Source organism: Arabidopsis thaliana, chromosome 3, assembly GCF_000001735.4.
Source record: "Arabidopsis thaliana chromosome 3, partial sequence".
NCBI classification, from domain to species: Eukaryota; Viridiplantae; Streptophyta; class Magnoliopsida; order Brassicales; family Brassicaceae; genus Arabidopsis; species Arabidopsis thaliana.
This window is the reverse complement of record NC_003074.8, coordinates 10,288,203-10,311,218: the sequence shown is the minus strand read 5'-3', so window position 1 is coordinate 10,311,218 and position 23,016 is coordinate 10,288,203. Positions and strand designations below refer to the sequence as shown.

The 23,016-nt window shown below is 29.4% G+C and overlaps 3 protein-coding genes and 3 long non-coding RNA genes across 7 annotated transcripts; 3 read left to right on the top strand and 3 right to left on the bottom strand.

The window, feature by feature from the left end:
- Positions 1-726: 726 nt before the first annotated feature.
- On the bottom strand, positions 727-5,370 carry MYB21 (myb domain protein 21). Of its 2 annotated transcripts, NM_113696.3 has the most exons (3): positions 3,467-5,370; positions 2,819-2,948; positions 727-1,519 (listed from the first exon to the last, which is right to left on the bottom strand). In NM_113696.3, exons 1-3 carry the CDS (start codon positions 3,621-3,623, stop codon positions 1,126-1,128), a joined length of 681 nt encoding a protein of 226 aa, NP_189418.2. In that variant the 5' UTR covers positions 3,624-5,370; the 3' UTR covers positions 727-1,125. The 2 variants fall into 2 exon arrangements, with proteins under 2 accessions (NP_189418.2, NP_001326661.1); NM_001338911.1 differs by lacking the exon at positions 3,467-5,370 and having other exon boundaries at positions 911-1,519; positions 2,819-3,218.
- Positions 2,816-3,802, top strand: AT3G27809 (uncharacterized protein). The gene is made up of 2 exons (NM_001125249.1): positions 2,816-2,935; positions 3,473-3,802. The coding sequence occupies exons 1-2, from the start codon at positions 2,836-2,838 to the stop codon at positions 3,517-3,519; spliced, it is 147 nt and encodes a 48-aa protein (NP_001118721.1). The 5' UTR covers positions 2,816-2,835; the 3' UTR covers positions 3,520-3,802.
- AT3G05315 lies at positions 4,261-4,463 on the top strand. Its single transcript, NR_141168.1, has one exon. It is a non-coding gene; the product is annotated as an other RNA (long non-coding RNA).
- A 1,652-nt stretch (positions 5,371-7,022) lies between the features above and the next one.
- On the bottom strand, positions 7,023-7,333 carry AT3G05305. Its single transcript, NR_141167.1, has one exon. It is a non-coding gene; the product is annotated as an other RNA (long non-coding RNA).
- Positions 7,334-10,305: 2,972 nt separating this feature from the next.
- On the bottom strand, positions 10,306-10,920 carry AT3G05295. Its single transcript, NR_141166.1, has one exon. It is a non-coding gene; the product is annotated as an other RNA (long non-coding RNA).
- Positions 10,921-20,284: 9,364 nt separating this feature from the next.
- Positions 20,285-22,616, top strand: MYB118 (myb domain protein 118). Its single transcript, NM_113694.2, has 4 exons — positions 20,285-20,650; positions 20,759-21,207; positions 21,314-21,440; positions 21,859-22,616. Exons 1-4 carry the CDS (start codon positions 20,507-20,509, stop codon positions 22,450-22,452), a joined length of 1,314 nt encoding a protein of 437 aa, NP_189416.2. The 5' UTR covers positions 20,285-20,506; the 3' UTR covers positions 22,453-22,616.
- Positions 22,617-23,016: the final 400 nt, after the last annotated feature.

Here is a 23,016-nt window from a genome sequence, read left to right as displayed (position 1 = left end):
GATGAGTACGTCATGTGATATGTACACACATCGATCCACATGTTACATGTATTATGTATATGTATATACATGCCTAACTCATATGTGTATCAGTGTATGTGTTTGCATATATATATGGATGAACATTGAAGGTGCTTCTCGATTTGATCATACACCTAAAATTATTGCTCTGTTTTAACCTTATTGCTTTGACGTCTTGCTCTGATTTAACCTTCCAGAAAAAGAAAAACTGTATACAAATTATATGATGTGTTTAACTATAAATTCTTATGTAACTATATCAATTGGTTAACGGATAATTGTACTGGTCGAGTATGACATGAGATATATATGCGGATAAAGGCTTTTGTTTAAGATCCGCCGCATACATTATGGTTGTAAAATTAAGAAAAGTGCATCTTACGAGGTTGGTGCAATCATTTGCACTGAATTCAGAGTCACTTAAACTTAAGAGTACTTTACAAATACAATTATTACCTTTTCACAGAAATTAACAAATTCATTAAAGGATCATGTTATAGATTGCACAAAAACAATTTGACCATGTTATAAACTTATTTGTTGCTTTATGAAAATTGATGTTTTGTTAATTTTTATGTATAGCGGATTTATATTTTACCAAACCCATCTTTTGTATAACTTTTAATGTTTTATCGTAATTTAAAAGTATCCAATATAGTAATTATATTATGATTATAATTTGACATTATATTTTGGTATGCTTTATAATATATGTGAAAACCTCTAGCGGAGGGAGTAAATAACAACTTTTATATGATATATACATTAAACTAATCATAGATTCATAGGTCATCAACAAAACAAAACTAAATGATGTTCTCATATATACATGGTACGTACGAACATTCCTAAGAAAAATTACTTCAATAAAACAAAAGATATCCGGAAATATGACCCCTTCAACAATTTTATTTATGTATAACATGGGTTCAATAAAGATCCAAATATGTATCAAGGTTGCATATTAGATAACATTATATATTAATTATAACCCCAAACCTCTACAACGAGGCAAAAACATATACATGTCACGTACTAATAATAGTACTCCTAAAAATCATATATAATACTCAATTAATATTCCATGTTTTGTCCACCGATCAATCAATTACCATTCAATAAATGCATTGATGACCAAATATCATCCATGCCCCAATAGTTTTCACCGGTTTGATCATCAACGGTCATCGGTACTGGATAATCCACGGTTGCCGTCACTGCCGCGGCCGAATAGTTACCATAGTTGAATTCCATATTGGTATGTTGATATGATGTCGGTGTAGGAGAATAAGTCTCCATCGCTTGATCTTGTGTACAAAAGACATTATGGCTCGACGTGCTTGCAGCTTGATCGTTGATCTCTGAGCTATGATGAGATCCAACGGACGATGTTGTTGTTACATCCGATTGCTTGATGTATTTTTGAATTCTTGTCCTCCAGAAATTTTTGATCTCGTTGTCCGTTCTTCCTGGAAGATGTTTGGCGATTTTCGACCACCTAATCATACAATTAAGAGGAAATTGCATTAGTGACATCATTATTTAACTATTAGTGTTAGTTTATTATGATGAGCTAATGATTGTTGTGGGGTAAAGAGATTTAATATGCGAATGCATAGGACCAAAGTTAGTACGTCTAGATGAAGCCAAAACATTAAGGTTTACGTCTATTTCAGTTGTGTCTGTCATGAGCTAGGCTTTTTGGTTTTGTACTATTATTACATGTACAATGTTTGGATCTTTTTCAATTTCTAGATTATTTTTTTCTTTCTTTCTGATAAGCCTTATAAATTATATAATTTATTTGTTGTTAAAACTTAAAAGCGTTACAATTTTTTGTTTGTTTGTTAAAAGTGTTAATAAACGGTACTTCTAAGATTAACTGATAAAAGCTAGATGTCAATTAAACTGTAGAGATTAGGAAAATGAAACTAGTTTAAAACCAACCCAAAAAGAGTAACTTATAAAATAACTGAAAATTTAAATAAAAGAATTATGAAAATACAAATTAAATGAATATTTTTTGGTTCTTCCCTTGATAAAATTTTGACCTTAAATAATAAGAATCAAATTCGTAATTAGTTAATTGCAGATAACATGAAACTATACTATAAAAAAATATATATATATATATATAACTATACTAGTTTAGATGATAAAATATGTAAGTCTATTCGCACTTACTTAAAAACAAAATATACCATTTAATTTGTTGAATTAGAGAATCATGTACCTTGTACTTTGGGCCATATTTTCCAGCTCTATATACATATAAAACAAATAAATATAGAATTCGAATAAAAAACATAGATAAATTAAAGAAAAATATCTTCCAGAAACGTGGGAAATCACTTGAATAAATTTGACACACTTATATACTTCAAAAAAATAAAAATAAAAATATTGGGGAAAAATCTAGCCATGTCGACGCTGACGCATGAGCATGGAGGAGAAATAGGCACGATTTTCAAATGTTATTTTGATAAAACCCACGAGGTTTAATGTGAGTGGCTAAGAAAATTTGACACGTGCACAAAAACTCTTAGCTACGTCTAAGAACAAACTTCGATCAAGCTTATCACAAAGGAAATAAACACTTTTTGCTTTAGTCACCAAATGTCTTGCTTTCTTGTCTTTTCATAGATTTACGTGGCATATTGGCAGCTTCAGAGTATATAAACGATTCAAAGTTGGAAGAATTTGCCTTTGTTTGTCTTTTTCTCTAGTTACACATAGTGTATATGTATGTATATATAATTGTTTATATATATTCTACGACAAGTAAATTAAAACCAACCTGTTTCCCCACTTAGCATGAAGTTCCATGATGATAAGTTGCTCTTCTGGAGTGATGTTTCCCCGTCGTACGTCGGGGCGGAGATAGTTCAGCCACCGGAGCCGGCAACTTTTCCCGGTTCGTTTTAGACCTATATACATTCATATTATCAATCATCACAATCAATATGACTCTTACTACGTGGATATATATTCACATAATTATAATTAGTAGTAGCACATATGACATATGAGTATAAAAATACGTGTATCATTTATTTTTGATGTTTTAAAAAAGTATTTTACATTATTTTACTCTACCACTAGGCCATCATTAAAGCATCATATATCCAAGTATCCAACACATGAAAACGTTTTAATATTTAGATTGATTCTTTAACAAAGAACGAATATAATAGAGCATATATATATACACGTTTAAAAAAAAAATCTAGTTATGAAAATATAATTAATATCTGTGTAGATAGATTTATATATAAAAGAAATGAACGTACGTAAGAAAAAGTATTTTACCTTAACAAAAAAAAAGTCTGCTTTTGTCGTATAGGATATATACCTTTGCATGTTATGACGAAACCCTAGTTCATACACCATATATGTATATAACTATAAATAATTGAATTTGATTTTAAGAAGAAATTAAACGAACCTGCAGATTTGGCGAGAGAATTCCAAACACCATCGCCGTGGTTGGCGATATAGTTGATAAGAATAAGATCTTCTTCCATCGTCCATGGTCCTTTTCTCACTTCTGCTTCTGCTGATGATCCCGAACCTCCACTACTTCCTCCTCCTCTTTTCTCCATTTTTTTTGTTATTATTCTTTATTTACTTTATTATATACGATCAAGTTTTTAAATATATTTTATAGATTTAGAGAGAGAGGAATATAAAAAAAAAAGAGTGAGAGAATAAGAGAGAAAGATGTGGGTGAGTTGATATTGAAGGTTGTGGAAGGTGAGGTACTGCTTTTATAGAGACTAAATTCACCGCGTGATTACTAACCCTTAATTAATCTAAAGTCTTAATTAATTATGTTTTACCTTAATCTTAGAGTGTTAATTAATCATAAAATTAATTTATGTATTAGGGGTTATTTTCATCCTAAACACTACTAATAACACATGCATGGGGACTATCTATGTATATCTCTTCAAACCTAACCAATTATAACAACATGGTTTCATTATTATTTGTTTTGAAAAAGGGTTTTAATAACATGGTTTCATGACTTTCATCCATCCATGTAGATATGTATATTAAAGACTGGAGACTCTTTGATGCATTCATGCATGGATGATGCAAGACATGCATGCAATAACATACATACGCGTGATTTTTGGTTTGTATATATGAATTATCCTCGCACCAACTCATGGTGTTACAATCTTAACCATGGATGATGGAAGTTATATATCAAGATTGTTATTATACATATGTATATCCCTCCTTCTACATATCTTATCTATATAAGATAATTAGCTATAGTGGTCCGTTTTGTTTGTTTCTAAATTTGCATAAACTTTAAAGGTGTAGAGAGGAGGTCTTCTTGGGCTTTTTTACCATCAGATATTTCTCTTTCACAAACAAAAAGACAAAAGAAGGTGGAGTAATTATAAGCTTTCTTGTCCTCTATAAACTGATTTGTTAGAATGAAGCTTAGTGATCATAATTAATTATCTTGTTAGTTTTAGATTAGCAGTCGATTTATTAAACGCTATTTCCTTTATATATGTACTAATAAAAGTTACATAGTGGCACACATAACATTTCTTGTTTCAATTATAAGTTAACTAAATGATTTACATAGTGGCACATATATCAGATTTAATGTTTCAACATGATATTACTAAGTAAACTTACGAAGACAATCAGTTAAATAAATGATTTTTTTGTTTCGCTAGTGGATTGAACGTGGAACATCCTTTCGCACTCAATCTGTAACATACAATTCATATAATTAACTTTTGTAAGTCTCCATATTAGTCTTGATTTAAATTTTATAAAAAAATCAAATTAAGTTTCTGTACACATATTGAATTTAATCGGGTTGCTTACCGGTTTAAGGGATCCTTCTTTTTTTTTTTCCATTCTAATTTTGGACAAAGCCCGGTTTAAGAGATCCAAAGACTTCATAAACAGACTGCTTGCCGTTTCACTTTTTTTTCTCAATCTATTTCTTCCATCGTTACCACACACAAGCCTCGACGTACTAAGTTTTCGGCATGAGACTCCTTGTCGTTTCTTTAGTCAACCATATTGTCCATATATTCAAGTCATAGTTGACGAAAAAAAGATTGGATGGTAATTAAATTGGTAGAATAAATTTGCTATGTACTTCAACAACTCAATGATCTTTATATGCTTTTGTAGTAGGGCATGTCTCATAAAGAAATCGATAAAAGTACATTAGTTTACTACTTTATAGTAATAAATAATGACGCCAAATTAACTTAATTAATTGTAGGTAACTGAACTTATTATACTCTATTAGTAAACAAATTAAGAACATGACAAAGAAAGTACAAATTAAGATGGAGACGCGACGATCTTGACACTCTAAAAAGTTATCTCACTCTAATCCCAACCAAATTCGAAATCCATTATCTTAAAGTGAAAAGTGACTAATTCCTAACCAAAAACACATCCAAAATTAATCAAATGTATGGTCCTTCACACTTCAAGTAGCAAATACTTGCTTTTGTTGCCACATCCCATCTCTTTTCATTTTTAATGCGATAACATGCGTTTATCAAGATTAAAAACAAAAGTCCTGATTAGATAGACTTTGACGTGACCATATATATCTGCCAACATTATTAATTTAGTTTTTCGACAATTCAACATCAGTTTAAGAAATAGGTTTTGAGTTATAAAATTAAAACATATAATTTTTTCATTAAATAATTATGTTAAGCACAAACGCAAAAATCAATATTTGTCTGTTGGTTTTTGGCTTTTACATTACAATTAACGATTTTTTTATACTTAAGATGCTTAGTTTGTTAGTTCAATTGAAAAGAACAAAATAAACGTTTGGGTACGAGTCGAATATGGGTAGACCCAAGGGCCAAGTCCATGGTACCGGACCCGTATACCAAACATCTGAATTGGTGCACTTTTATTTGATAAGTAACTTTAAAAAATAATAATAACTATGTTATCTTTGAGGAGGTGAATGATCTATGGAGCTAATAAGACCATTAGATTTTCATATTTGCAAAATAAAATAAAAATGATATATTTTAGATTTTATAGCAAGGGTTATGAGTGATTGAAAACCTACTCGTTAAAGCATAACTAAATAGTTTCCATATTTGAAAGGGCACATAATTTGGCGTATCATACAAAAGTTTAAGTACACTTAAGCCATTTTTAAGAAACCCCATTATTTGTGGCTACGATTTAATTAAGTGGAAACGACTCTTTTCTTAATTACTTCCCTCTTAAGCGCGTTATATGCACTTCCCTACTGGCTAATGTCAACTCTCAAGTACTAATCATTTTTATTTTCTTGTTACAAAAAATCCATTAACTTCCGAATTAACAAATTTACTACAAGCTTTATGTACACCAAGTAGAAAATTGTAATTGAAAATTCCAGAATTTAAAACTTTGAAAATCACAATTACCAACATATTACAAACTAACATCTTCTGTTAATTTGTTTTTGAAAAGAGAAAATTTAAAATTTCCAAAATTATATTCGTTTTCATATGTGTGAAAATTCTAGTATAAATACTCTATCAAAATGTTCTCTATTATCTAAACTTGAACTCGTGTTTTTAAAGACACTAAAAAAAATCTACTAATACACTAAACGAGTTATGCAGTAATTTTATCTAATATTGGTTGGCTACGCTTTCAAAAATAAAAGATTTTTAGTGTTAACGGAAAAATGTGAATAAATACGTGTGGTGATACAATAGTATTGGGTTTAAAAAACATGACGTAACTTTACAAAAGTTTTTTTTCTTACTACAGTTTCATATTCGGTTTTATCCCACATTGAGTCTACTGTCTACGTGTGGGCAAGCTTATAAAACCTTATTTACTAAGGTTAGACTCACTTTAGTGATCTGCCTGAAGCTTCGATGAAACTTAAAAACCTAGTGTTAAATATATGAATAGTGGTTCCAATTTTGTAATCGAAAAAGAAATTGTAATTGTTTGTCGTACACACTAACTAAGGAAGAAGTCGGTAATAGAATACGCGTAAAGAGGCGCGTGGAGAAGAGGAATCTTCAAAGAAACATAAACTAGAAACGTGGACTCTTCACACCTTCACAATAAGCAAATGTCTAAAAAGGGCAAAAGTGTTTTGCTTTTCTGTTATGTAATGTAATGGAAGATTTAATGGAAGCCTGTAAGTGGAAAAAAAACAAAGCTTATGGAGTTTAATGGCAATGTCAAGTGGCTTAAGCTTCATTTGTATGAGTGGCTATAAGAGTGACAAGCCTAGGATCATCAATTAGATGTGTGTGGGGGACCTTGAGAGAAGGAACAACACACGCATGTGACTATGTGACCCCAACAACTAATTACGTGTGTAATTAATTAATTAAGAGTTCTAAAATATTGTTTCCAAGTTTAAAAGTATTTTTTTTTACCACTTAAGCTTAACGAATCTTATTAAAAACTGAAAGCTTTTATAATATATATAATTAAAAGATATATATATATATATATAGTTCTTCATGTTTTATTATTTTTTCTAAAGCAATTTTTCATATAAAAAAATCTGATTATCAACAGCTGTAAATTGTAGAATAATTGATGTAGAAACTTGTTTGTTCTTAATGCATAAATTAGTATGTAATCTTTTATATCGCAAAAAAAAATCTTTGTGGAGAAACATGTACGACATTCAAAGATTTTAGAGTTTACATTAGGCAAAAAAACATGAAAAAAACACAAGACTGTAATTTGCTGAGATTTACGTATATAACCCTTAATATTACTTCTGAAAAAAAGAAAAGAAAAACCCCTTCAAATTATCTAGGGTGAATTAATTAAATTACTCAAATTTGGAAAATATAGGTATATTATGTTATGAATTGTTGGTGTCTGATCTCGACATGTTAATCCGACTCGAACGGAATTACATATATCACAGTTTAAAAATGATATTAACTCGGATATACTCTTAAAATAGGTTTAGTTCGAGATAACTAAGTTAAACGGTCTATAAAAACCTATAGTCAATAAACCATTACAAAATTTGGATATCAAATTATAACCGGATAATCAAATGTAATTAAGGTATTTAATGCAGAAGATTGAGGAAGAAGAGTATTAAAAGAAAAGGAAGGTGGACGCAGAGGATACCTGCTTCAAAACTTAGAAACTATATGCTACACCTTTACATTCATTCATCAAATCAAGAAAATACTAATTTCTCATTATTTTTGTATATGGATTTTTTAGTGCGAAAGTTTAAATCCTTAAAAGAAATATTTCTCGAGTGATCAAAATTTATATCCACACAAATATATGTTTTGGATTTTAACGTTGCAGTATGAATTTCTAAGAGACACTAACTTTCATCTTTAATATTATAAGCCCGAAACTTAGACACCGAAAGTATGCATTAGTAATTAGATATGATTTATTATTTCTTGAAACAAAATGAAGTATGAGGATGTATCGTTTGTGTTAGACGTGAAAAGATTGACAATTATGTTTTGGTTTGGTACTTAGTTACCTTCATGCCGTTCATGATGTTATTGATGAAGTTGGTATGCACTTCTTGATGTCAGTAAGTATGCATATAGTCAGAAGATTCTTCTTCAGCGCAATATCTTATACAGTTCTATTGAATATCAATCTAAGAGAAATTAAAATTCTGATCTATGCACGTAGCGTTACTACACTAGATGCATGTTTTGATGTTAAATTGTGGTGTTTCTCCCAAGAAGTGTTTAAACCACATTTCTAAACATCGTTGAGACTAGTTTCGACTATTAAAATAAAAACTGAGTTATGTAAGTGCAGAAGAAGCAATAATCAAGTGTACAAAATAAACGAGACAATAAATTTGTTAATGAGGTTTAGTTTTTCCTACTCCCCGAGACCACGTTCAGATTTCGATTTCACTAGAAAAAGAAAGCAAATATAACCTATTTACAAACAGAAGGATAAAATTGATGAAGAGTTGAGAAGTTTATCAAAGAATGTGCAGTGTTTTAAATGCAAAGGATATGGACATGTTCGTTCTGAATGTGCCAATCTACACAAGCATAAAAAAAGGTTATCAATGTCTTCACTAGTGATTCTGAAACTGATTGAGATGAAGAAGAAGATCTGAAGAATTTTGTGGCGTATACAACTTTTGAGTCTGCTTCAGAGTCTACAATAGAGTCTGCATCAGGGTCAACAATAGTGTCTACCACAGGACCTGAAACTGGAAGTGATAATGATCAAAGTGATGATGTTGCTGCAAGTATTAGTGATGAAGAGTTTGCTGAGAATTAGAAAGCCTTATATGAGCATTGTCATAAGGTAGTTGAGGAGAATTCAGTGTTAACTAAGGAGAAGCTCAATTAGAAGTTAAACTTGTTGAAACACCAAAATTTGCTGTAGAGAAAGAAGAAGAAGCATCACAAGCTAAAGTAAAACTTGAAAAAACTCAAAAGAATTTGAGGATGTTTAATAATGGCACAAAGAAGTTGGATCATATTTTGAATATTGGCAAGACTGATAAGTGTGGCCTTTTGTATTTAAAGGAAATCCTTCAAAATCAGATCTAAAGTTTGTTTATGGTGGTAAAATCAGGTCTGCATCAGAAACTGTGAAGGAAACTGCAATTATAGCAAAGATTGCATCTGATAGAGAACTGATATAGAGACTCCATCAGCTACGAGAAAAAGTTCAAAAATTGTAGAGTGGGCCTCAGCGAGTTTTTTGACATGTTTGTCATCATTGTGGTGTTGTTGGGCATATTAGGCCAAGGTGTTTCAGATTGTTGAGGGAGATAAATTGATTGATGAATGCTTATGATGTGAGATTTCATTGTCCTACATGTTATCATTGTGGAGTTCAAGGACATACTAAGAGGAATTTTTTCAGGTTCATTCGAAAATCCAATCATGAAGATATAAGGAGCATACTGGTTTGGGTTAGGAAAGATGGATTTCATGGAAGTGGTATACTAGGCTATCAACCTCGTATTGCGAAGCCGAATATTTTTTTAAATAGTTTTGACCATATTGTGACTCATTCAGGGGGAGAATGATGAAGTGTTTGGTGATGTTGTTTTGGAGTTAGAACAGATGAGTTCACAAACATAGTTAAAAAGGGGGAGAATGAAGATGTAGTTGCTGCTGATGGAGATGCTGAATGATTCAAAAAGTAATACATGATTTTGTCTGATGGAATTGCTGAATGAATCAAGAAGTAATTCAGGATGCTACAGTTTTGTATGAGTGTCTGTTTCTAGAAGATTTGAGAAGAGCGTGTTTAGAGAATGAGTCAAAAAGGAAAAAGGACTTAAAGATATTTGGAAGACTTCATGAAAGTGAAGTTTCATGAGAAAAAAGAAAATTGTAAAAAGAAAATTTACTTTTTCTTATGGAAAAAAGAAATCTTCTCCTATGGTGATTAGCCAATCGTTTTGGCTATATAAGGAGGAGCTAAGACGTCTTGGAGAGGCAAGAGAGCTGAAGCATAAAGAAGAAACCTTTGAGAGCTTTCTGTGAGATTTTGTGTGACGTAGTTTTGCGGTGTTGGTGTTTGTGTGATCAAGTTTGTTTGGTGGTGTGTGAAGGTTGTTTCAGAGACTTGTAGAATTGAAGTCTAGTTTCATGGCGAGTTTAGCTCAGGGTTAGGTTATCCTGATTAAATCTAGACTTAGAGGGAGTTTAGTTAAGAGTAGAGATTATCCTTAAAGTTTCACTTTAATAGAAGGGAGCGGTAAATCAAGAGGGATGTGCTTGTTTTACACGTTTGCGAATAGGTTGTAATTTGCTTTCTTGGTCTAGTGAAGTCGAATTTGGACTTGGTCCCAGGGAATAGGAAAAACTGAACTTCGTTAACAAATTTATTGTCTCGTTCATTTCCTGCTATTTGTTTTACCTCAACCGCACTTACAGACTTTGTCTAATTATATTTACTCAAAAATTTAGACACTCCTTACATGTACGCCTATATACCTTTTTGAGCAAAATGCCTAATTTTTCATTACACTAATAAAGTTGCGTACATAGGGATAACAAAGACTCTTTGGCCAACTTGTCGGCTTGCCGATTGAGATCTCGAGAGATGAAATTGAAAGAGCAATAACTAAAGCTTAAAGAGAGATGGAGGATTTCGTGTTGAACCCCATGGAGTTACTTTTGATTTTTTCCTGATTAAGAAAATAAAAATATCTCCTTCACTAGAAAAAATAAATAAATATTCAATAATATTCTTACAAAAATATTTTAAGTTGCACATTTCTTCTGATTTATTTTCCCTAAATGTCTTTTCGATATTTATCTTCAACTCTACAATTTACGTCATCATAACCAAGAGCAATTTCATGCTTGTTCCAGCAAGCCAATTCTTGTTTGTTTCATTTAATTAAGTTATGTAGTTTCATTCAACCATCACAGTGACATTGGTAAAAATGGTGGAGAAGTTGAAGATTTGAGAATGTTATAGGTAAATTTTACCAATAAAGCATTATCCTTAATAATGGCCACAAGTGCACATGCAAACACAATAGTATTAAGAGACCGAATCCACAAAGACCAAAAAAACACACAATATGCTTATCAGGCCGGCAAATAAATTCAGTGCTCTTGTACAAATTTTTTAAATTGGCATTTTTCATACTAAGAATTATGCATTTTTCATGCTAAAATATATTTGGACCCTTTTTCATACTAAAGAGTCTTTAAAATCTTTAAAATGGCCTTGTCTTTATACTAAAACAAATGTTTGGACCCTTAAATTTAGCCTAGAAAATTTGGACCGGTATAATTATGCTTATTGCTCTCCTCAAGTGCCGCCTTTGATGCCTATGAAGATTTAAACTAAGCTAGATCAACAAAGAATTACATGAATTTGTGTAAAATTATAAATAAATAAATAATATATAAATATAAGAAACAGAGAATAGGAAAAAAAAAAAATTGTTTGACAAAAAAAAAAGAGAATAAAAAAATTATTAGAGTATATATCACATTTTTAGTTTGACTTATTTTTACCGAATATATTGTTTTGTTTTTGTTTCTGTTTTTGTGCACCAAATTATAGAGAAACTAAATTAAGAAAAAAGATACAAATCGCATAGGTCGAAAGGAGGAAAAAGACTTTACTAAAATTTCTAATGAGGACGAACTTGTCAAACTTACTCCAAAAAATTAGAGATAAATGAAGCAAATCACCAAGAACTTACATGATTGTATTGTATTTTCCAATAAACAATTTATTTTTGAACTACATCTCTAAACTAGATTGCTTATGTTCATGTATTTAAACATCTTCCGTTTAAAATATGGAAACTAGAAAGAAGAAGATGAAATTCAGTATAGTATTGTCGTCACAATTAATGGTTCGAGAGTGGCAACAAGCTTACGGTAATCTCAAAATTCTTAAATGGAGTAGTATACTCCCTTCGTTTCTTTTTAAGTGATGTTTAAAGTTGTTACACACAGATTAAAAAAAAATATATTTTTTGTCTTTTCCATAAAAATATTATTAAATAGAATAAACTTAACCAATAAGAAAATATGATGTATTATATGACTGGTCAAAATTATATTAAATATATTTAATATTTGCATAGAAAATTGAAAACATCACTTAAAATGAAACAATTTTTTTGGACTAAAACATCATTTAAAAAAAAATAGAGGGAGTAGTATGTAGTAATATTGTATAGAGAGATGGCCACCTCTAAACAATTTTTTTTCAGAAAGACACACACAATTAGGAATAACAATAAAAAAAAAAAGGCACACACACAAATATAAAATTTGAATTTGTTACATAGAAGGTGAGAAATATAGATTCTCTACAAATTATATATTTTTAATTTAAATATATAAAAGAAATAAATTAAAAAAAGGAATATATATATCTTAAATCTTTTCTATCATTAGAATTTGTTTTAAATGACTACATAATATATGATGTTTTACTTGTAATAATTGTGATACTATGTTTATATATATATAAGAAACTTATGGACTACATGCTGTGTTTTAAGGTAAAAAGTAGAGTGACAAACATGCTATTTTTAAGCCAAGTTTTAAGCATGAATTAAAATTCTTTTATGTACAAGTGGACATCATGCAAAGGCCTATAAAATTATTCTCTAAGGTCATGCAAAGGCCTATAAAATTATTCTCTAAGGTCATGCCACACCCCATATGTATGTTTGTCTGATTTCTTATTAAGACTAAAATGTTTTCATTTCACTTATAAGTTATCGATTATATGATCATTTTTAATTTCATTTTTATTATCGGAGAAGTCATTAGATCAATGATTTAAAACTAATTCCATATGTTTTATTATCCTTGAAATTTTAAATCCTTGATGTCATTTATAAAATAAGTAATACATGTGAATTCTTATATATATTAAGTAGTTACCCGCACTACGTGGATGGTGAAATAATTATTAACTGAATGCATTGTAGTTTTAGTTATAAAACTTATTGTCAATCTTCTAGTAAATATTGGACAATTAATTAAATAGGTTAAGAAGTTCAGTGAAAACGATATGTCGGCATGACATTTCTGTAAATCATACGTGAGGATAATGTTTCTGTTAAGAATATTTCTAAATTAATGTATATGCGATATATAGTTCATTCATGATAATCTATTAAAATTGATTTCAAATAATTCTCTTTACAAAAATTTATAAAATATATGAATTCAGAGTAACATCATATTTTAATGATATACTTAAAATAAAAATCGAACAACACTAAACTGTTGAAATCTTTGAAGCAGGATTTACAAATATCATATCCAATAACAATTTATGTTAATTCATAGTTTAGAATTAAATATTATATTAGGCTACATTATATTAGGACTTGAATTTAATTAATTTATAATTAAATAATATAATTGAAATAACATATCATGGAAGACTTTTTATCTAGTGGTTAACCAAGGCTATAAGAGAGGTTATTCAATTTTTTAAAAATAAGTTAAATTTTTCATCATGAAGAACATACTTTACCTGCATACATTCTCATTGTATATGATCCCTCATGCGATATGCCTCACAATATGGTTAAACATTTATACCCGTTATTCTTCTTCCACTTGTTACTCTATTTGTACCCGCTTTAAAAAAAAGAATTCATAGCTTTCAAATCAAGTAGTAGTATCAAATTTTTTATCTTAGGGTAAAAATTAGGTATCAAATATTATTTGTTTCAACTATCCGTTTCATACCCGCATTTACAACCCAATCCATATATATCAATTTTAAAATATTAATATAATTCAGTATAATGTACTATATAATGGCATATAATCCTATAAATATGAGAATTCGTAAAAGTACTTATTTTCTACAGTCCCTTTGCAACAAAAACTTTGTTTGCCATTTTTAAAAATACTTATTTTTTGAACAAAATAACCACATTACCATTCATCTAATAATATGTAATTAGAAACTGAATTATTATTTTCCCCACCAAAAATCTATTCCCCGCAAACTTTTTTTTTCCCTACAAAAACTTTCTCCCAACGTTTTTTAGAACCCTTGTAAATCATTTAAAAACTCTTAAAAATTCTTGTAAAGTTTTTTAAATTATTTTAAATTTTTGTAAAGTTGTTAAAAACACTTGTAAATCATTTTAAAACCTATTAAAATCCTTATAAAGTCTTCAAATACACATGTAAATACTTTAAAACCCTTTTAAAAAACTTGTAAATATTTTAAAATCCTTGTAAATCTTTTAAAACCAATGTATAAGATTTGTTTAGGGTTTAAAAGGCTTTAAACAATATTTACAAAGATTTTTTAAGAGTTTTTAGAAGGCTTATAAAAACTTTTAAAATTTTTAAACGGTTTAAAAGGCTTTAGAAAATATTTACAAAGTTTTTAGAAGGCTTTAAAAATATTTGTAAGGATTGTTTAAGAATTTTAAAAGTAATTACGAAAGGTTTTAAAATCCTTTAAAACCATTGTAAATCTTTTAAAATCTCTTAAAAAATCCATGTAAATATTTATAAAGCATTTTAAAAACTTTTTAAATTTGTTAAAAACAGTTTTAAAAGGTTTTAAAATGATTTACAAGAGTTTTTAAAATCCTTTGAAAGCTCTTTAAAAGTATTTTAAACATTAGTAAATCATTTTTTAACTCTTAAAAACATTTATTAATATTTTAAAATATTTGTAACTCTTTTTGAACCATTTAAAAACTCTTGTGAACCTTACAAAAAGTTTCTAAAATATTTACCAGAGTTTTTAAAAGAATTTTAAAAGGAGTTATAGAGGTTTTATTTTAAAACCCTTGTAAATTTATTTCCCGTAAATTTTGCTTTTTGCAGGAAAAATGTTCTTGGAAAAACAAATTGGCGGGAATTATTGTTTTGTTTTTAAAAAAATGTTTTGGTGGAAAAATTATATTTGGAAGATTTTTGACGGAAAAAATCAATATTTTATTTTGTTAACCTATAATATTTTAAAAATAGTGGTAAAATGGTCATTAAAAATTAAAAGAGGTTATAAATGAAATGGCCAATAGAAAGGGCCGAAGGGGCGTAATTAAAAAGGGTAGTGTTGGAAAGATATTCTTAGCAGTTATTTTAGAGAAAATTGGTATATAATATAATATTTGAAAATCATGTACTTAAATTTATTTTTGTTAATATATTAGTTTATATTTTGATTTATTTTTTTTGGTTGAATTTTTGGAAAAACAAATTAGGTAAGGATTTAAATAGTTTAGAAATTTAAAATTTGATTAAAGTTTAAATATTTGAATTTAGAATAAGATAAATATACGAATTGGGTAACACGAGGGTATTGAATTTTTTAAAAGATACCCATTTACCAAAGTAACCGTTTTTCCAAGTCGGATATGGTACAAAATAATTATTTCCCATATTCCAAAAATCAAGAGTACTCGCCATGCGCCCTTCCCTTTCTCACATCATCTTATAGAACCCTTTTTGTAAGAACACAACACGATGATTTATATTAGATTTAAGATAATATAATATACATATATGTATATAATTTACTTATGATAATCTATTAAAAATCATTTTAAAGAAAAATTCTTTCTAATACCCTTTTCACACTACTCCTTTTCAATTCTACCCTTTTTTATTTACCATTTTTATTTATACCCTATTTAAATTTTTAATGACCATTTACCCCTATTTGTAAATTGATTTAGGTTAACAAAATAAAATATTAATATTTTTTGCCTAAAATATTCTAAAATAAAATTTCCCGCCAAAATTTTCTCGCCAAATTTTTTTTTCAAAAACATTTTTCCGGCCAAAAAATTTCGGAAAAAATTTTCCCGCCAAAAAAAAAAAATTGAAAATATTTTTCCCGTAAAATTTTTTTTTTGGCGGGAAATAGATTTACAAGGGATTTTAAAAGGGTTTTAAAATATTTAAGAGATTTTAAAAGGGTTTAAAAGATTTACAAGAGATTTTAAAAGGGTTTAAAAAGATTTATAAGGGATTTTAAAAGGCTTTAAAAGACTTACAAGAGTTTTTTAAAGATTTTTAAAGGGTTTAAAAGTGTTTTAAAATATTTTAAAGGGATTTTTAAAGGGTTTTAAAAGATGTACAAGAGTTTTTAAAAGATTTTAAAAAAAATTATAAGAAAACCCTTTAAAAACTCTTGTAAATCTTTTTAAAACCTTTTGTAAAGGTTCACAAGAGTTTTAAAATGGTTCAAAAAGAGTTGTAAATGTTTTAAATACTTACAATTCTTTTTCTAAGAGTTAAAAAATGTTTGTAAAGACTTTATAAGAGTTTTAAAACTTTTTAAAAACTCTTGTAAATCATGTTTTACCGTTTTATAAGCTTTTAAAATCCTTGTAAATCATTATATACCACTTACTTATCTTTTAAAAACGATTGTAAACCATGCAAACCTTTTTTAAAAACGATTGTAAATCATGTTAACCCCTTTTAAATTCCCTTGTAAATCATTCAATGCCACTTACTTATGTTTTAAAACGATTGTAAACCATACAAACACTTTTAAAATCCTTTGTAAATCATTCTATATATGCCACTTACTTATGCTTTAAAAACGATTGTAAATGATGTTTTACCCTTTTATAAGCTTTTAAAATCCCCTGTAAATCATTCCAATACCACTTACTTATACTTAAAAAAAGATTGTAAACCATGCTAACCCTTTTTAAAAATCCTTGTAAATCATTCTATGTCACTTACTTATGCTTTAAAAACGATTGTAAATCATATTTTACCATTTTATAAGCTTTTAAAATCCCTTGTAAATCATTCAATGCCACTTACTTATGCTAAAAAACGATTGTAAACCATGCTAACCCTTTTTAAATCCCTTGTAAATCATTCTATGCCACTTACTTATGCTTTAAGCTTTAAAACGATTATAAATCATGTTTTACTCTTTTATAATCTTTTAAAATCCCTTGTAAATCATTCAATGTCAATTACTTATGCTTAAAAAACAATTGTAAATCTTGTAAAACTATTGTAAAAAGCTTTAAAATAATTTACAAAGGTTTAAAAAGGGGTTTTAAAGTATTTACCTATGTTTTTAAAGACTTTATAAAGATTTTAAGAGGTTTTAAAATGATTTACAAGGGTTTTTAGCAACTACCAAAGCTTTTAAAAAACTTTACAAGGTTTTTTAAAAGAGTTTATAAAAAATTTACAAGGATTTTTAAAAGCATTTTTTTGGCTGGGAAAAAACATTTACGAGAAAAAATTTTGGCGGAAATTTTTTTTTGGGCGGGAACTTTTTTTTTGGCGGGAAAAAAAGTTTGGCGGAATTTTTTTTTGGCGGGAAAAATAAATTTTAGCGCCAAAAATTTGGCGGGAAACTTTCAGTTTCCAATTACATGTTCTTAATAGATGAGGGTAATTTGGTCATTCTGTTCAAGGGAATGGATATTTTTAAAAATGAACAATATAAAAGGGTATTGTTGCAAAAAGGTAGTAAAAAAAGGTAGTTTTGTAAATCTCCCCATTTTAAATGATTCTCTATGCAATAAAATTTAAATATTCTTGTTCTAGATAATGCCAAATTTATATTCAAAATCATAGTTTTGTAACATTGAATTTTGAACATCGGTTAAAGCATGGTTACAAATATTAGATCCAAAAAACCATATTTAATACATAATTTAGAATCAATTATTATCTAACAATGAATTAGGTTATTGAATAACACTATGTCACTGAAAAATCATAGAAGCTCATTGTCCAACTTACAAATTCTTTATTTCACTACTCATTCACAACAAGTTGGATGCTCTCTCACTGACCCAATAAACATTAGATGTGTTCGTATGAAGAGAATCATTATATTCAATAGTTAGCCGAGCATTGCATTTTTTTCTTCTAATAGATGTGATACATCGAAAAGCTATTTTGTTGCACTATAGCTAGCAACATCATATCCCATTTGCTAAACTAAAACATGTCGTAGTTGGTCACCTTACATTTAACAGCTAAAGTGACTCCACCAAACCACTCAACACACATTTGATCACTAGACCTCGGTAAATCTTTCTAAATTTTAATACACAAAACACAAACACCATTCAAAAAGACATTACATCTAAGATTTGCTCTCTCTTATTGTTTTTTAAGAAAGACTGTTTCAACACCTTAAAACCATTATATGCTCACTAAAGGAGAATTGAGCCTATAATCACCTCTTGACCTAAGATGACTCTTATATTACCCATGTGGTATTTTCTTATTCTGACCATTTGAAAAAGTATTCTCCTTTTCTACACCAGAGGCCTCGCCCTTGTAGAACATCCTTCACATACGGGCGGACTGTGCAACACCGATGCAACAATACAAAAGCCTAATTAACAATAAAGAAGGGGATAAACGTGAAAAAGTTCTCTCCTTTGAAAAAAAAATACGGTGGAAAAGATCTCTGATGGCCACTGACATGATGAATTTTGGTAACGAGGTTACAAATTCCAACTAGTTAAAAACTGTTATTAAAAGAGTTGAACCAATGTAATTTGGTAGCGAGTTTGTTTTTGGTATAAAACTGCACGGGTTCAAATCATATCATCGTTATTGTTATGGTATTTACTATTACCTATAAGGCTTACAAAATTGATTTTTCTATCTAATACTGTTATTTGGTTTCTAAGGTGTACTTCCATGCTTGAATTTTTAAAGTAGAGTAATTTCAAATTTATCTACATGTCTTGAGTTTCTTGTATTGAAAAAATTGACTTTTATTTTTGGAAACCTATGGAATTCTTTAGATATTCTTAAATTTTTATTAAAAAATATTTTCCACCTGAAAGAATTATTGTTTTGCAATATCTTTCAACCGTTTTTCCAAATACTTCAAGATAATTGAGTCATTACTCTTTTAACATTCAATATCATCACATTAAATATTCTTTTATTTTTGGAAATGTCAAATTTATTAATCAACAAAAAAATATATTTTCAAGTGGAAGGGAATAAAAATCAAAACCATAGCGGCATACCCTAAAGATACCCTCAAACTTGTGAAGATATTTTGTAACTCAATTTTTTTTTTCTACTACACAAATCACATATATTATTTAGATAAAGGGTTTTGTGGAACATAAAATTCATCTATGGAATTTTTATTTCTAATAGACGATATGTTGAATATCATTTTAAATTGTTAAAGTTGGAAATATATGATATTTTTTTCTTCTCAACATACATTAATTAATTAAAATTTTCAAAAAACCAAACCAAATTTATAGAGAAATGATATTTATTTTTAAATACTTTAATTTTTTTTAAAGTAACTACCTATTGCTAAAAAGTGAAGATATAAATTAAACTAAATGTGTAGTATCATTAATTTATATATATACTTTTCATCATCTTAGATTTCTTGGTCAATGTTTTAGAGTTGGACCTTGTGGGACCAACTAATTTGTGGACCCTATGCTGATACGAACCATTAGATTGACATTGCAACACCAAAAAGATAATCACACGGCTAGTAGAAATTATAATGCTTACATGTTTTACACTTGTCACAAATATGCCCGAGAATTTTCCGCAACAATACAAACTACCTTATAACGACTTCATGATTATTACATGACAAATTTTAGTGACCAATTTACCCTTGGACTATCATTTTGTTTTTAAAGTAACTTTTTAACTCACCCAAGTTATCAAAGGTTAGATCTTTGCCAACTCATCGCTCTTCACAGTTGTTCTTGTTTATAAAGTCTTAATATTTTACCCTTACCTTTACTTCTCCCTGTTTTTCCTCTTCCTTAAATTCATCTTCAAGCTTGAATTTCATTTCACTAATCAATTACTTTCCTCGTTATCCTTTTTTGCAGTCAAGTTAAATTGCTCTCTTTCAAGACTTGTGTTCTTTAAACCAAAAAAAAAAAAAAAGTATCTGTGTTCATCACCAACTCATTCTTCTTTCAGATCTAGGGTTTCATGCTTCACTCAATTTTTTTTTGTTTAGGTAGTTCCATCTTCTAAACGTTGTATTTTTTTTTTTTTGCCATCATAATCATATGGAGTTCGAGTCAGTGTTCAAAATGCATTATCCGTATCTCGCAGCCGTTATCTACGATGATAGCTCCACTTTAAAAGATTTTCATCCATCTCTTACCGATGATTTTTCTTGTGTACACAATGTGCATCACAAACCATCGATGGTAAACTCTAATCCTGATCTTTTTTTCACAAGAATCTCACATTAAAGATCTCAATCCTATCACTTTACTCAAAATCTTAATATTGTTCCCTATCACTTTGATATGCAGCCTCACACATATGAAATACCATCAAAAGAAACCATTAGGGGCATCACTCCTTCTCCATGCACTGAAGCTTTCGAGGCATGTTTTCATGGCACATCCAACGACCATGTTTTTTTTGGCATGGCCTATACCACCCCACCAACTATTGAACCCAACGTTTCACATGTCTCACATGACAATACTATGTGGGAAAACGATCAAAACCAAGGATTCATCTTTGGAACCGAGTCAACCCTCAATCAAGCCATGGCGGACTCTAATCAATTCAATATGCCAAAACCACTCTTGAGCGCAAACGAAGACACCATCATGAATCGACGTCAAAATAACCAGGTAATGATCAAGACCGAGCAGATCAAGAAGAAGAACAAGAGATTTCAGATGAGGAGGATATGTAAACCCACAAAAAAAGCTAGCATCATCAAAGGACAATGGACTCCTGAAGAAGACAAGTAAATTCAACATCTAATTTTTTGGAATTCTCATAAATAATTTTCTTAATCTAGTATGATATTGTTTTTAATATTAATATTTTCTAATGATTCTACCTATATTTAGGTTATTGGTGCAGCTAGTGGACCTTCACGGAACTAAAAAATGGTCTCAGATTGCTAAGATGCTTCAAGGACGAGTTGGAAAACAGTGCAGAGAAAGGTGGCATAACCATCTCCGTCCCGATATCAAGGTCTCTTATTTTATTTTATTTTCATTTTCTTATTTTCATAGGAGAAACAAAAACAAAATATCATCTTCGATACTTTCAAATTCATTACATGATACATTGAGAATCTTCTAAGAGAATATTAACAAACTTTTTTCACACTTGTCAACATGTATACGGTTTTATTTCATGCATGAATACTTTAAACTTTTGTTTGTATATACATATATGTCTATGACAATTCTTTAAGGCATTTTGTCTTCTTGTTGCGGACAAAACTTCACAATTGGTAAGACATTTAAACTAAAGTCATTGTCACTTGGATTCTCTCATATAATTCAACAAACATAAAAGAGAAAAAAACATATAAAAAATAAAAATATTTGTTTAATATTGTATGTATTATTTACATATAAAGCATATTTTATGTGGTATGTTACAGAAAGATGGATGGACTGAAGAAGAGGATATAATACTGATAAAAGCCCATAAGGAGATTGGGAACAGATGGGCTGAGATAGCTCGAAAACTCCCGGGACGCACTGAAAATACGATCAAGAACCATTGGAACGCGACTAAACGTCGACAACACTCGAGGAGGACTAAAGGAAAAGATGAAATTTCCCTTTCACTTGGTAGCAACACTCTTCAGAACTACATTAGGTCTGTTACCTACAATGATGATCCTTTCATGACCGCAAATGCAAACGCAAACATTGGTCCAAGAAACATGAGAGGTAAAGGTAAGAATGTAATGGTTGCGGTCTCGGAGTATGATGAGGGTGAATGTAAGTATATTGTGGATGGTGTGAATAACTTGGGTTTAGAAGATGGAAGGATCAAGATGCCGTCATTGGCGGCTATGTCGGCCTCCGGATCAGCGTCTACTTCTGGTTCTGCGTCTGGTTCTGGAAGTGGTGTGACCATGGAGATTGATGAGCCGATGACTGATAGCTGGATGGTGATGCATGGATGTGATGAAGTTATGATGAACGAGATTGCTTTGCTGGAGATGATTGCTCATGGTCGTCTTTAGACCGTGCAATATAAACAAGTCGAACTTGATTATATCTACCTATATAATTATGCTATTTATGAAATTATGTTTGTGCTTTTAATTGAAGAATTGGACATGTAATATATATTGTGGTTTAATTGAAGGTTTCTTTTGGACTAAACAAAAATTGAAGGTTTTCTTGCTTTATCAGATTTTTTTTTTGTTATTCTCTAATTTCATTTTAATTAAGAATCTATATATATTGTTAAATTTTCTGTTATACTATATGAATGGTAATTGCGTTTGCGGTTAGGAGAAGACGACCATTAGGTCCACAACAAGTACATTTAGTCACTAAAGAATAATTTTATATCGACTATGCTAAAGAAAAAAAGTACTAGTTGTTTACAAAATATCTGGTTAGTATGATGTAATATGGGATAATATGTGTATGGTCCGTTGTATTGTAATTTTCTGGAATTTGTTACCTTACCGTCATAATGACTATATGGTCCGTCGTATTGTAATACCAGAAATTTTAGGCAAAACACAAACAAAAAAAAACGTAATGAGAGTTTTGTATACATTATATTTTGGTTTTCC